The 15,932-nt window shown below is 35.0% G+C and overlaps 1 protein-coding gene across 3 annotated transcripts in view; it reads left to right on the forward strand.

Annotated features, from left to right (window-relative positions):
* The window catches only part of SESN1 (sestrin 1), a 114,984-nt gene extending 99,804 nt beyond the window's left edge, over positions 1-15,180 (forward strand). For 2 of the 3 annotated variants that reach the window (XM_055433538.2, XM_055433539.2), the window contains exons 2-10: positions 807-872; positions 1,668-1,868; positions 2,743-2,925; positions 4,952-5,194; positions 7,167-7,314; positions 9,659-9,771; positions 11,832-12,022; positions 13,192-13,336; positions 14,003-15,180. In XM_055433538.2, coding sequence (XP_055289513.1) covers positions 807-872; positions 1,668-1,868; positions 2,743-2,925; positions 4,952-5,194; positions 7,167-7,314; positions 9,659-9,771; positions 11,832-12,022; positions 13,192-13,336; positions 14,003-14,089 — 1,377 coding nt within the window. In that variant the 3' untranslated portion in view covers positions 14,090-15,180. The remainder of the gene's footprint in view (positions 1-806; positions 873-1,667; positions 1,869-2,742; positions 2,926-4,951; positions 5,195-7,166; positions 7,315-9,658; positions 9,772-11,831; positions 12,023-13,191; positions 13,337-14,002) is intronic. The other variant, XM_055433540.2, reaches the window with a different exon arrangement.
* Positions 15,181-15,932: the final 752 nt, after the last annotated feature.

Raw genomic sequence — 15,932 nt, forward strand, 5'->3', positions numbered from 1 at the left:
GACTGAATTACATTTTGGTTTTGTTTCTATAAGCATATCGCATTGAGGGAAAAGCTGGTATGGTAGATTGTCAGTTTTTGTTAACCCTACTACATTGTCACACAAAATACAGAGCTCTAGGTTCCCTATGTCAAAGGGTAGAAAACCATTTATTTCTTAATTAGTTGAGCTCAAAAATATAAGTGAAGTCAATGAGATCCTATAAATTAAAAATTTAAGGAAAACTCACAAAATTAATTTCTCTAAAATTGTTTTATTCAACCGCAGAGAAACCATGTCCTGCAGCACTTTCTCTTTTGTGGGTTTAAATAATTTTTATTTTTCATAATATTTCTGTTCTTGTGAAGTATTATTATAGATGTAATAATAATTATACTTCTTTCAGTTTAAGACATCTAGGTAGAGGTTATGTCTTTTTCATATCCTGACAAGATGCACAGGGATTGATATTTTGGTTGGTTGGGTTTGGATGTATAAACACATTGGTCTTATTTTGTATCACTGACAATCCACAGGGTTGGCTGCTATGTGCTGAACTTTCTGTCCTAGAATTTCTGCCAAGTACTTTATGCAAAACTCTGGTTTTAGTGAAACAGGTTTTATTGTTTTTAGTCAGAGTCTTATTATAAACTGTTGTCAGTTATGTGATACAAAAAGAGGAGCTGATATATATATATGGTCATGAAAACAAACCACCAAAACAAGCCAGGCTCTGTTCAACTGGTTGTTTTTCTCTCCCATTCCTGTGGCCTCAGTTCATGTTGTTTACAGCTAGAGGCCTGAGATGGTGTAATTTTCTTTTCTAGGAACTTGGAATTAGAATTCCTCGACCACTAGGACACGGACCAAGCAGATTCATCCCAGAAAAGGAGGTATGTTGTTTGTGAAAGTACATAGTGAACTGTATGCTTTTAAGGAAAAGCTCTCATGACCCACATCTTGGCATCTGAACAATTGTTGTTCAACAATATGCTTTACACAGAGTTGATCATTGTTAATCATCCTGCTTTGGCAGTGAATCTGTGGGATTAGAAAGCTATTATAGTCACTTTGATTTCTAGTATTTCATGACACTTTTCTAACACCCATAATTAGTCAAGCAAAGGCAAGACTTGTTTTTGACCAATGATATGCCACCTGCTTATATTTAGATGTTATTAAAGTGTGCCCATACACTGAGTTACTTGGTCTTGGCCAGCTCCACAGGCTGGTATCAATGTTAGCTTAGATCTTTAATTCTAAATATGTAAATGTTTCTATGCTTTGTTTTCACAAGGGTTGTTTACTGTTAGTTAATTTTGGTTCTCTGTAAATTGTGGGAGAGTAAGTGTTGTTAAAAGGAAAGGCATTAGTGTCTGCAAGCTCTGCAAATTTGATAATCTAAATCTGCTTCTTTATCTGGATTCTGGCCAAGCCTACAAGCAGCCTATCTAGATGGCCTTTGTTGTTTCTCACCTGCTACATGATATGTGATTTTTATTCTTCTATCTTGCAACCAGTTGAGTTAAATTTGTAGAATTATAACCTCCCTTTCTTAAGCCAAATTTAATCTGCTTCTAAATGACACACAGAATGCAGTGCATGCATGCTTTATTTCTCCCCTTCTGTGTTTTCTTTAACACCGATTTACAATTTCTGTAACCATGGTTTTCCTATCTTTCATACAGATTCTCCAAGTGGGGAGTGAAGACGCACAGATGCATACTTTATTTGCAGATTCTTTTGCTGCTTTGGGTCGTTTGGATAATATTACCTTAGTGATGGTTTTTCACCCACAGTATTTAGAAAGTTTCTTAAAAACTCAACACTATCTACTGCAAATGGATGGGCCATTACCCCTACATTATCGGCACTACATTGGAATAATGGTTTGTAAACATTCAGTGAAAAATTCTTTCTCCCTGCTTTATGAATCTTTTTAAGATATGGTTAATGCTTTCAAACACAGGAATAAATACTTATATTCCAACTTCCAGTTGGACTCCTCTTAAGTAGTATCTGTTTTTCCTTTTTCTAAATAATAGGAAAACTAAAATGTATTTACACTTTGTTGAGTCCATGGAATTCTCCAGGCCAGAATACTGGAATGGGTAGCCTTTCCCTTCTTCAGGGGATCTTCCCAACCCAGGGATTGAACCCAGGTCTCCTGCATTGTGGGCGGATTCTTTACCAGCTGAGCCACCAGGAAAGCCCAAGAATACTGGAGTGGGTAGCCTTTTCCTTCTTCATCAGATCTTCCCAACCCAGGAATCAAACTGGGGTCTCCTGCATTGCAGGTGGATTCTTTACCAGCTGAGCTACCAGGGAAGTCCTTATTGATAACCATTTTCTACTAAATAAGAAAATAAAGTAGAAAACAAGATTATTTCACTACTATATAAATAGTTCAGATTGACATAAGTGGTTTTTACTCATGTTCAATATATAAATAAGATTCCATTGTTTTATGGTTGGCATCTTGTTTCTTCTTAATCAGGTTCTGACAGTAGGTATAAAATTTTTCTAAAATTCAAATACTTTTATCAGATATGTTTTGTTCACAGGATATTTTTGAGGTGTTTTCTATAGCATATGTGAATTTTTGAATGTTTATATGAAAACTTCATTTCTGTAGTATATAGAAAATTTGAGAACATACTAATCAAAAAATTAACTGTTTTGCACATTGTAAAGAAAAAAAGACTTGTGGTTGTTCAAGATTTTAATATGTATAGTTAGAATCATCTTTTGTTTTCTCTTAAGGCTGCAGCAAGACATCAGTGCTCCTACTTAGTGAATCTCCACGTAAATGATTTCCTTCATGTTGGTGGAGACCCCAAGTGGCTTAATGGTTTAGAGAATGCTCCTCAAAAACTACAGAATTTAGGAGAACTTAACAAAGTGTTAGCCCATAGACCTTGGCTTATTACCAAAGAACATATTGAGGTAAGCAGAGAATATATCTAGGGTGTCTTTTTTATTTTAATCAATAGACTATTTTTTAAAGCAGTTTCAGGTTTACAGAAAAATGGCACAGGAGTTCCCATATTCTGCCCACTTCAACCCTCCACCCACACACACACACATTGTTTTCTTTATTAACTTCTAGTATTAGCCTAGTACATTTGCTTCAATTGATGAATTAATAATGTCTGTAATTTACTCTGGGGTTCACTGTTTGTGTTGTACCATTCTATGGGTTTTGATAAATGCATAATGTCATGTTATCCACCATTATGGTGTCATACAGAATAGTTTCACTTCCCTAAAATTCTCCTATGCTCCCCCTATTCATCTCTCTCCCTTCCCCCTGAAACTACTACTCCTTTTATTGTCTTTATAGTTTTGCCTTTTCCAGAATGTCATATAGTTGGAGTTATACAGTATATAACCTTTACACACTAGCTTCTTTTATTTGTCAGTATGCATTTAAGGTTCCTCCATGACTTGATGGCTCATTTCTTTTTATTGCTGAAAAATACCCCAGTGTGTGGATGTACCACAGTTTGTCCATTCACCCATTGAAGCACATCTTGGTTATTCCCAGTTTTTGGCAATTATGAATAAAACTTCTACAAACATTCACATGCAGGTTTTTTGATGAACATTAGTTTTCAACGCAGTTGGGTAAATAACTGAGATTGCTGAATTGTATGGCAAGCTTGTGTTTAGTTTTGTAAGAAACTGTGAAACTGTCTGATGAGGTGGCTGTACCAGTTTGTGTTCCCACCAGCAATGGATGAGCATTGCTGTTGCTTCACATACTTGTCAGCATTTGCTGTTGTCAGTGTTTGGATTTTAGCCATTCTGATAGATGTAAAGTGGAATCTTGTATATCTTTGCAAAATATCGTCTTAAACTAGTTTCTTCTGGTCCTATTTATTGGAAGTGTCAAACGCTCATTCATGTCTGACTCTTTGTGACCCCATGGACTAGAGCCTGCCAGGTCCTTTTTCCATGGAATTCTCCAGGCAAGAAAACTATAGAGTGGGTAGCTGTTCCCTTCTCCCAGGGATCTTCCTGATGCAGGGATCGAACTTAGGTCTCCTCTATTCCAGGCAGATTCTTTACTGTCTGATAATAGAATAAAAGTAGATTGACTTTCTCTAAAAGAATCTGCCATGCAGTAGAAATTTTTTAAAATTTCTTTTTTTAATAATTTATTGGCCATTCCACAAGGCTTGTGGGATCCTAATTCCCCAAACAAGGATCAAACCTGTGCCTCCTGCAGTGGAAGTGCAGAGTCCTAACCACTGAACTGCCAGGGAATTCCCTAGAGTACTTTAGATACTTTTATATAATTGAAGCATCTTATTTTCAAGGAGATATAAGATTTGAATATGATTAATGCAATGTCTGTTATATTGTCTACTAATATAAAATTACACAATACTATAAAATAGATAATGAAGCAGAATGGAAACAGATTTGTAAGACTTTTAAGAATTATAGACTTTACCTTGAGCATAATTTTTAAAATAAATATAATTTGATGATTTAGACATATTCAGAGTCAAGTTTTTTAAACCACTATCTTAAAAATTCCTTGAGGAAGCCTGATATTAAAGAAAAACAGGCATATTTTCCACAGTAGCTTCTACTTTAAACTCAAATTTATTACATTTGGTTTGAGACTTCACACTAACAACACAGTTAATGCATTCATAATCCATTGTCTGAAACACAGCAACTGCCTTAAACAAAATGTATTCTACTGCATTTTTAAATCAGAATTTCAGACAATCAAAATAATAATGAATTAGTCATTATCAGATTATGTTCAGCTCAATTTTTGAATATATATTCATAAAAATTAGCAAATTCTGAGTTCTACATGCCTCAAATTGTCATTTTATCCTGTTTTATACAGTAACTAATCCTGTTTTCAACAGATTAAATACCAAGATGAACTATATTCTTTCACCAACACCATACCCCAATATAAAAATATATTCTCGTTTTTTTCCCCAAGGGACTTTTAAAAGCTGAAGAGCATAGCTGGTCCCTTGCAGAGCTGGTACATGCAGTAGTTCTGCTCACACACTATCATTCTCTTGCCTCGTTCACATTTGGCTGTGGAATCAGTCCAGAAATTCACTGTGATGGTGGCCACACATTCAGACCGCCTTCTGTTAGTAACTACTGCATCTGTGACATTACAAACGGCAATCACAGTGTGGATGAGATGCAGGTCAACTCAGCAGGAAATGTTGCGGTAAGTATCTGTTTGTCACAGGATTGTCCTAAGACTAATCACAGTAATTGCTGCTGTGTTTTTACTTGACTTTTAGGAAAATTTTACCCTGTTAAGTCCAAAAAGGTATTAGGCCCCCCCGATCTATTCATTCAGCAAGTATTTGACTGCCTCCAAATGCTGAACACTATAGTGTCTGATGCTAAGGGACATATACAAAATTATATGACTTATATAGTTATAAGACCCTCCAGGAGACTACATTCGAATAACTTCAGGATTGGAAGCCACCAGGATGTGCCAGAGCCAGCTAGTATTAAATGGCTACTGAATATGAGATGAGGAAAGACTGAGGAAAGAGGAACTTGATGATACAAACTGCCTGCTGCTGATCACATCCCATTCTTCCCTTTTGCACAAAAGAAACAGGCTGTCATCTCAATTGCTTATCTTTTAGAAGAGTTAATCAGCTTTGATCTGGAATTTCTCCTTTTAAAATATTTCTTCATGTTTTAACTTCTCACAAATATATATAGAAATGAATGTAAATTTATTAAAATGCTTTTACCTCTATTCCTTCTCTTCTCTGGCATTTATATTTTCTCATCTTTGTTATTCTTTGGAAAACAGATCACAATGTATTGAATTTTCTGTAAGCAAGTTTTAACTCCTATATATGATGTGTCAAAATTCCCTCTGCATTCTTTAGCTGTAGTGAAAGAGCAGGGTTTATATTTCCAAATAGAAACAACATTACAGCCTTCTCAATACTTCGTACAGATTTTCTCAGTTTTACTATTACTTTAAGACAGATTTGGACAGGTTGAATTTATATGTTTGACTTTAACAAAAACTTGACTGTTAACAAGTTATCTACCCTCCTTGACCCCCCATTCTTTCATTTCTAAATAAAGGTCAAACACAAGGTTATTGAAAAGTTTAAGTGAAGTATGTCTAGAGAGGTAAAAGGCCTGGTACAGTGCTTAGCATTTATCAGGTACTAAATAAGAGGTAGCATTTACATACGGCGATATTAGCACAGGAAGGAAAATCATTTTCCCAAGGTTGATTGCTGTGCTGTGGTGTGCTGATAAGGCCCAAGACCATCAGTTTCACCTTCTTTTGAGCTACCTGGATTCATGTGAGAGGCCCGCATGTGGCCACTGATTATTTATCAAAGTTTAAAGGTTATAAGATGGACTAAGGGTGAGTGCATCAGTTGCTAGGATGCTGAGAACTGGATTCTTTTCCCACCTTTGATTTAGTATGAGGATAAAGAAGTATTGTTCCTAGTTATCCCTCAATTAAATGAAATAATAATGAAATAATATAATTTTTTAAAAAACTTCTCTAGTAGATAAGCTCCCTATTCCCAGGTATTAAGTATTTTTAGTAATGAATTTTTTAAGGTATGTACATTGTTTTTTAGACATAATACTATTGCACACTTAATAGACTACTGTATAGTATAAATATAACTTTTTATATGCATTGGAAAACCAAAAAAATTCTTGACTTGCTTTGTTGTGATACTCACTTTATTCTAATGGGTTAGAACTGAACCCACAGTATATCTGAGGTATGCCTGTCTATTGACAATATGCCCAGTGTACAATGTTGATGTAAAACCACTTTGTATTTTGTATACCTTATTTGTTTCACTGAGCAAGTAAAAGTGTAACTCAGTTCTGTTTTAAACTGACAAGTAGTGTTAAATTTTAATTTTTAAAACTTAATGACAGTAATATTACTAACTTTTGAAATAAAAATTTAAACATTAGAATGTGTTCTTAATTTTTCTATTGTTTTAAATTTTAAAATTTATATCTGTATATATGATAGGCCAAAATAATTGTTTTTGATTCATTCATGTGCATTGAAGTTATAAGATCTATTTTTCTTATATTAAGATGCAAATTCTTATGAGATAGACTTAATAAAATTCATTCCATATTTGACATATGTAACAACCTTAATTGCACTTTTGTTTCAGGTAAGTGATTCCTTTTTTGAGGTTGAAGCCCTCATGGAAAAGATGAAGCAGTTACAGGAATGTCGAGAAGAAGAGGAGGCAAGTCAGGAAGAGATGGCTTCACGTTTTGAAATAGAAAAAAGAGAGAGCATGTTTGTCTTCTCTTCAGGTAAAAGCAAGCATTACATAGTCAACATCTATTATTTAAAAAAAAAAAAGCCCAATTTTTAAAGACAATTTAAGTTTTTCTTATTGGAATACAGTTGATTTACAATGTTGTGTTAGTTTCAAGTGTACAGCAGAATGATTCTGTTATACATATATCCACTTTTAGATTCCTTTCCCATACAGGTCAATACAGAGTTTTGAGTAGAATTCCCTGTGCTATACACTAGGTCCTTATTAGTTATTTGTTTTATATATAGTAGTGTGTATATGTCAATCCCAGTCTCCCAATTTATCCCTCTCCCTACCCCCTCCCTGGCTACATCGCAAACCCTTGGTAACCACAGGTTTTCTACAACTCCACATATAAGCTGTATTGTATGATACTTGTCTTTTTCTTTCTAACTTCACATAATATGGTAATCTCCAGGTCCATTCATGTTGTAGCAAATGGCATTATTTCATTCTTTTTGATGACTGAATAATAGGCCATTGATATATGTACCACATCTCTATCTACTGCGGTCAGTGGACATTTAGATTGCTTCCATGTCTTGGCTGTTATAAATAGTGCTGCTGTAAACATGGGGGTACATGTATCTTTTTTAATCATGATTTTCTCTGGACATATACCTAGGAGTGGGATTGCTGATCAGATGGTAGCTCTATTTTTAGTTTTTTAAGGAACCTCCATACTGTTATCTATAGTGACTGCATGAATTTAAATTCCCAACAACAGTTTTGTAGCATTTATTATAGCTTGTAGATTTTTTGATGATGGCCATTCTAACTGATGTGAGGTGATAACCTCACTGTTGTTTTGATTTGCATTTCTGTAATAATTAGTGATACTGAATCTTTTCATGTGCCTATTGGCCATCTATATGTCTTCTTTGGGGAAATGTCTGTTTAACTCTTCTGCCCATTTTTTTTTATTAGGTTGTTTTTTTTAATATTAAGCTGCATAAGCTATTTGTATGTTTTGGAGATTAATCCTTTGTCAGTTGCTTCATTTGCAAATATTTTCTTTCATTCTGTAGGTTGTCTTTTTGTTTAGTTTGTGGTTTCCTTTGCTGTGCAAAACTTTTAAGTTTAATTTGAATATGTCTTTCCTTTTAGAAAGGCTATTGCATAGGTAGTCCTACTTCCAAAAAAGGAAGTTAAAGTGAAAATAGACTAAGAGCAAGGATATTTGATTTAGGTTCTAAAATCACTGCTAATAAACTTTGTGAATGTTAAGTCATTTAGCATTGAGCGGTCTTTTTTTTTTTCTTTAAAATGAGGAAGTTGCATTCATAAAGGCCTAATAGTACTTCCAGCTTTAAAATCCTATCATTTGTGAAAAGGAGCTACTTACTAGAAAACTAACAGTTTAAACCCTTTGTTAGGCCTTTATCAAATGTAACCTATAGGATTTAATAAGTAAACTAGGTAATCTAAAGGAAAAAAGTTACAGTGTCAATATATTTTGACAATAATACAGTGGGACAAAGAGTCCATATTAAAACCAAGTTTCTTAATAGCAAAGAAAAAATCAAATTTGTATAAATGGAGGTTTGATGTTAGCCTGAGGAGAAGTCTTTGATTCTGTTTACTTGAAACTAAATAATCTCAACAACTCCTAAACATGAAAATAATCTAAAAAGGCTTAGAGTAGTGAGCCTCTTTCCTGTATTCATTTCAGAATTGTTTCTAGGACCTTTGAACTATTAGTTGCTTATTTGTTTCCGACTTTGAGACCCCCACAGACTATATAGCCCACTAGGCTCCTCTGTTCATGGAATTCTCCAGGCAAGAATACTGGAGAATGGGTAGCCATTCCCTTCTCCAAGGGATCTTCGTGACCCAGAGATTGAACCCAGGTCTCCTGCATTGCAGGCAGAGTCTTTACCATCTGAGGCATCAGGGAAGCTGTTAAAGAGATCATTTTACATATTGTATGACATTAACATTCAACTAAAAATAGTCCAAGTGCTAAAGTTTAGAACACAGCTGATTTGTTAGTACCATAAAGATAATTTCAAAAGGGTAGTCATACTTGGAGTACATACTTTGAAGTAGAACCTCACATCTATGAACTAGAGAGGGGACACAGAGGAAGAGAGGATCTGTGAAAGAGAGGAATGAAAAGCACAGTAAATGCAACCATGAGTATATTTTTTAACTTTTATGTTCCATTTACTATTGAGCAATTTCCTTATAGTTTTAAGACTTTATTTTAGTTGATATTGGTTACTAAGTATCAGAAAAAGGGTTATCCTATTTTTACTTGTTATAGGTAAAATGAATTTTAACTAGCATCCTGTTTTTGAAAAGCTTTCAGTAGCTTTTTTAAAAAATTATTTCAGATGATGATGAAGTTACACCAGCAAGAGATGTATCACGTCACTTTGAGGATACTAGTTATGGCTATAAGGATTTCTCTAGACATGGAATGCACGTCCCAACATTTCGAGTCCAGGTAAAATCACAACTTGTATGTACATGACTGGTTAGAAATGTCTCTATCTGACTTAAAATTAGAAAGAACCATCTGGATTTGAGAACAGAAAGCATTGCAGAGAGAAATAACTTTTCTATGTACATGCAGTTCCTTAGATATGTTTATTAAAGTTCATAAATCAGTTGCTCAGAATTCAAAACACATTCACCCATAAAACAAAATTAGAATAGTGGTTAGGTTCCCAGATGGTATACTAAAACTCAAAGTTCATAATATAACTAAATAGTAAATAGTTGTGTTGGAACCTAGCTAGCATTTATAGCATTGTTTTACAGAGCACCAGTGTTAAAGTGAGGCCATTTCTGTGACAAGAGAAATGTCCTCAACATTTCAGGCATTATGTATGTGTGTGGGTAGAAGGAAAGAGGATGAGAAAATCAGAGTGAAACATGTGCTTAAATTAGAACTTTTAGGGACAGCAAATTTGTTTTCTTTTAATTTGGGTGAGTTCTTATAAATATCATATAAAATAAGTCATGGTGATTATGATAACCTAATTCCCTAGTAAAATATGAACTGAATGTCATTTGAAGCAATGGGAGTTTTTGAGAGTTTCAAATTTAAATCTTGAAGAGGATTTTCATATAAAGATAGCTTATTCCAAAATTAAGTAACGCCCATCTCTTGGATTAAAGTTTTAGTGAAGTAGGGAGTCAAGACCCAGTTTGTTTAGCTCCATAATCATTAACTTTGAAATACACAGTAAAAATTCCCAGTGCAATTCTGTGCATATTGAGTCCATGGAAACTTAGGGACCTTGTCATCCTCCAGGATACCAGTCTCCTTCTCTCTTTTTGCTTTGGCAGGAAGCTAAGTGCTTTGCAAATATATTGCAGGAGCAACAATTGCTATATCTTCTAGTTCCAGAATAAAAGTTGAGGATCATCAATTAGGAAACATTTATCTATTCTGTGCTGTAGTTTTCTAAGACTGCTTCCAATCCATCACTAGACACATAGTGCATTTAAAAGGTATTTCTTAAACAGTCTGTTATGAGTTGATAGTTCTAACTTTCCCAATTATTGTGAAGGGCTAGTATTAAATAATAACTTTTAGCAGAATTATGAAAATATTTGGGAACTATGAGATTTTTTTTTTCTTGATTCAAGGAACTAACATTGTTTAAGGAGGCAAATTAGGCACAGGAAGAAATATAGACTATGTTACTTGGTAGTGAAGTTGTGTCATGAAATATAATAAATTGGAGAGATCATGTGGACTAGAAAATTTTTTTGGAGGCAGATTAGGATTTGACAGATTTGAATAGTTTAAAAGCTTGAGGATTGTAAGCAGAGAAGACTGTAGGCAATAATTGAGCCTAGGCTGAAGGACAGAGTGAGGGGGAAGGTATCAAACTGGCTGGGCGGCTGAAAGCTTCAAGCAGAGGATTTTTCTGATTAGTTGGAAGTTACTTTAAAATTGATCAGACTTGTAGGTTTTGACCACAGTGATTGCATAATATCAAAGAGGTGTTTTAGGAAAACAAATATGGGAGCAATGTAGACGTAGAGGCTTATTAAGTTTTGTTTGAGATAGGAAAAAGGAAACAGGGAGATTTAACATAGGAAAACTAATTAGAAGACTTAACAGAGCTAAGAGGAAGGGGGGTTAGGAGAAAAAAGAATGAGTGATGGATGTGCTGAATTAAAAATTTACAAAATTTGAAGACACTTGAATGCCTGCTGCAATATAGAAGGAGAGTGGCCTCCCAAGATGAGTCAGCTCTGGAGGCTGACGGGGGAACAGTGAGAGAAAGCAGAACACGGGTGACACGTGTGTAAGGCAGAGATGCCACTGGTTTTTAAACTTGGTGAGTTGCAAAATTTAACTTTTGCATGTTGCGGTATAGAAATTGAAAACATCAAACTGGAATGCAAATGAAACAGAAAGCTAGGGATGTTCTAGAAAGGGAGTGGATTTCAACTGCCAGTAGTCTCACTGCACCACACAGCAATAGACATAGAACTGTATTTGACCACATTTTAATTATTCACATTTGTTCTGTTCTCTGTATTTAGGACTATTGTTGGGAAGACCATGGTTATTCTTTGGTAAATCGTCTTTATCCAGATGTAGGACAGTTGATTGATGAAAAATTTCACATTGCTTACAATCTTACTTATAATACAATGGCAATGCACAAAGATGTTGATACCTCAATGCTCAGACGGGCTATTTGGAACTATATTCACTGCATGTTTGGAATCAGGTTAGTCTGTTTTCTTAAGTTTATGAAGAGATTTTCTTTTAGGGAAATCATTCAGGTGCTTGAAACACATATGCAGATATACATGTTAATATACTCAGAACCATCCCCTCCCTAAGAGCTTATTTTTATGCTTTTTATGCTTCAGAAACTTGATTTTTTGCAGCTTAGTGTGTTTCCTCTCGCCTAGCTAGGCAGGAGGGAGAGTTAGGAACAAGAGTTAAACAACAAGCAAGCTTGTCTAGGAGCATGGAGGAAGAGGCGAAGCTTGTCTCTGAACATTTATGTGTTTGTATCATTTTGTACTTCTGCCTTCGTGGAAATTAGCACTCTTAGAGTGCCCTTCTAAATAGTACCTACTCCCATGATACTTCATGAAATGCAAAACTTTATCAGTATTATGCTATTTATATGCACACTATACACCACCTTCTAACATACACAAACACCCACACTACAGTCCTTCCTGATTATTTTAGCTGTAAAGTCAGACTTTTCTCTTGGTTATTCATTTTTTCAGTAGCCAGACTATTGGCTTTAGACTCCTGAATGGTTATATTACGGACCAAATTTACAAGCGTTTTCTCCCTTTTCCACTAAAAACCAAATAGGAGACCAAAGATCCTTGGATGTTGTAGAAAGTATTCTCCTTGGGGCAGAGCAGACACTGGTGCCTATGACCATCCTGGCCTAAAGCAGAATGGCCTAAGTGTAGACACTGTGAGGCCATCTTAGAGACCAAGTCTTTCCTCATCTGACCTCAAGAACTCCTGCTAACATGACAAAATATTTATTTATACAAGCAGATTATAATTTAAATATCATGGGATATGTCAATAGTATTGTCTAATTTGTTAATTTCTTAATATCATCAATACTCAAACTGTTTCCAAAATTTGTTCCTCAGTGTGGTTGCTTATTCATGATTGTAAATATACACTGTTACTTCACCACTAGCAAATTTTTGTTCATCTCCCTGACTTCTCTGTTTCTTACTCCTTTATACTCATTCATCCACCCCCAATTAAATATTGTAAAGCTCTTATTTTAGGGGACAGCTGTCTGTATAAAGAGGAGAAAAGAATATAACATTTACTACTGATGTCTGTACTTCTATAAGAAAACAGACTATACATCAAAAATATAGTGATTCTCACATTGTCTTTTAACAGATATGATGACTATGACTACGGTGAAATTAACCAGCTATTGGATCGTAGCTTTAAAGTATATATCAAAACTGTTGTTTGCACTCCTGAAAAGGTTACCAAAAGAATGTATGATAGCTTCTGGAGGCAGTTCAAGCACTCTGAGAAGGTATGTACCTGTTGTGTTTACTCTGTAACTTAGCAGTGGTTCTTATTCTCCTTCACCTAATCTAATGGGTCTCCAGACCTTTCCATCACCTTTACTGACCCAGAGAAGAACATTCCAGAACAGCTGTCTTAGATATGTCTTGGAAGGGAACCTCATTATGGTTTAAAGCAGGGGTCCCCAACTTGCAGGCCAGGGACTGGTACCTGCTGCCAGATCAGCATGGCATTAGATTAAATGTAACATGCTTGAATCATCCAGAAATCAGTTCCCATTGCCAAAAAGGTTGGAGACCACTGGTTTAATGTAAAAGAAGGACAGGGAGAACAGATCTGCTGGCCTGTCTTCAAAGTTCAGGCTAAAGAAAGAAGAGAATCCTTGAACCATCTTTACAGAAATTATTGAATGATGATTTGACAGGGAAAGTTGTTATTCTAACAAACCCTCAAAAAAGAGATGTGATCAAATATAAGCTCAAAACATATTTCCAAGAAAGATCAGGCAGCTTTTGTTTTGAGAAATTGATACTCTGTTCAACAAACCCAAGACATGTTAAGCTATTCAGTGGTACACATAAACATTATTTATATTTGGTGTTTATTAAATGCACTGAAACTGACTGTAAATGCTTATAACCATGTCTTAAATAATGTTGTGTTTTATATTCAGGTTCACGTTAATCTGCTTCTTATAGAAGCTAGGATGCAAGCAGAACTCCTTTATGCTCTGAGAGCTATTACCCGCTATATGACCTGATGCCTTTCCTCCATTAAAGATGATGGAACGATCAGCAGATATAGTCTACAAGGGGAAGGTACTCAGCCCCAGGACCAATGGTAGATAAAAGAATTCAAAATCCATTGTGCCATGATTCCTTTAGTTTCTGCTATTTTACTGTGGAAACGCCACTGCTGGCACAAGCAGTGAGTGCTCGGCAGCTTCAAGTTTAGAGCTGTGAAGAAGGGCTGCTGTTCACAGTATTTTGCTTTTTGACAGTACAAGATGCTGTATAACTTTTAATACAGCAAATAGTTATCTCTCCAAATCCTGTTGCTTTTATGTTAAAAAATAAGATAACAAAAATTGGAGCATGCAAAGAATGGGACTTTGATAATGATGTAAGCTTTTATACATAAAGAATTTTAGATATTGGTGCTGCTATTCCTGCTGGTGGAATGAATAGACTGGCTGTTCCGGTTAAGCTATTAGTAATAAGGTGAACACTGCTATCATCTGAGCCTACATACGTAAAATTTGTGTGGTTTCAAATTAAACTTACATATGTGTTAATTTTTTTGCATCTAAAATTACTCACAGCTCGGCAAAGACCATTATGATGGTAACAGCTCATTTTTTTCATAGTTTTTTTTTTAATTCCGTTATTGGATGATATTAAATTACAGTGGCATTCTTAAAGACTTCTTCAAAAAGCAATCTTACATGAAAAATGTATAAATTATAAGAAAAAGCTGGCTACCTTTTGATATGCTGTTTCCCAAGGTTCTATGACACTGGAGGGCAGCTGTCTTGTGCAGTGTTTTTGTTTCCAGCACCGAAGTTATGGGAAATATTGTGTAGCTGCTGCTCAGTCCCAGGTGCATTCTGCCCCTCTACTCCTGCCCACCTCATGGTCCCCCCTTCAAAGATTGTGCAGCTCCTTAAATAATAAAGCTGGAAAATATTTTTAGTCAGGTTATCAAATTTGATTTACAAAAATGCTAACTTTGAAATGCAAACAGGCTTGAAAAATGTATTAAATACTTTGTATTCTGGAAGCGTGAATTGCTTTTGAAGTCTGTCAGTATTATTAGTATTTTTCAATAAAGAATAATTTTTCTCCAGTTTTATTTGCTGTCTCAAAAAGTTATGACTTAACAATCAGTCACTATTCTCAGTTTCTATTGATTTTCATTAGCTGTCACAGATAATTCTGTAGTCAGGTGAGACTTTTATTTAAATGGCAAACTCTTGCAGTCATTTTGAGAGCTACAAAGAAAAGTTTTATCTTGGAAATAACTGATACAGTCCCATGCCTTGCCCATTTTGAACTGAGATGTTTTAGAGATCAATTATTAAGAATTATTAGAAACAAGTTAAATTAGGGAGTCACTACAGAACAAAAAATGACAGTCAAACAGTTCTAAATTTAATCAAAGCTTTTGTGATAACTAAACTCAATAAATGTTTTGATGAGTAACAAGATAGTGCCTATAAAATTACAGTGTGGGGGTGGGAGCTGGGAGGCATAATTTTGAATGGAGGTGATATAGCTACCTTCATGGCTACATACCCTAGTGAGAAGATAATACTGTCATCTTAGATAAAAACTGCCTTCAGTATATTTTAAAAATAAATATATCAGCCCATTTCTAGTTAGCTTACAATAATATACAAATGGTCTTACCTGTTGAATTTGCATCATGCCTCTGCCCTTTTTTGTCTGCTGCTGGTTATTTCATCATAGCAATACAGGTGAATCCAACAAGTAAGTTTGCATTGGATAAATTTTTACTGATTCTGCTTCTGCTGTTTGTTCTTGGCACTTCCTCTTAAAAATACATTTCTAATAGAAGTTCTAATCAGTAGTAGGATGATCAAG

Source organism: Moschus berezovskii, chromosome 10, assembly GCF_049115385.1.
Source record: "Moschus berezovskii isolate FMDL1 chromosome 10, NW_MosBer_1.0, whole genome shotgun sequence".
Lineage (NCBI taxonomy): Eukaryota > Metazoa > Chordata > Mammalia > Artiodactyla > Moschidae > Moschus > Moschus berezovskii.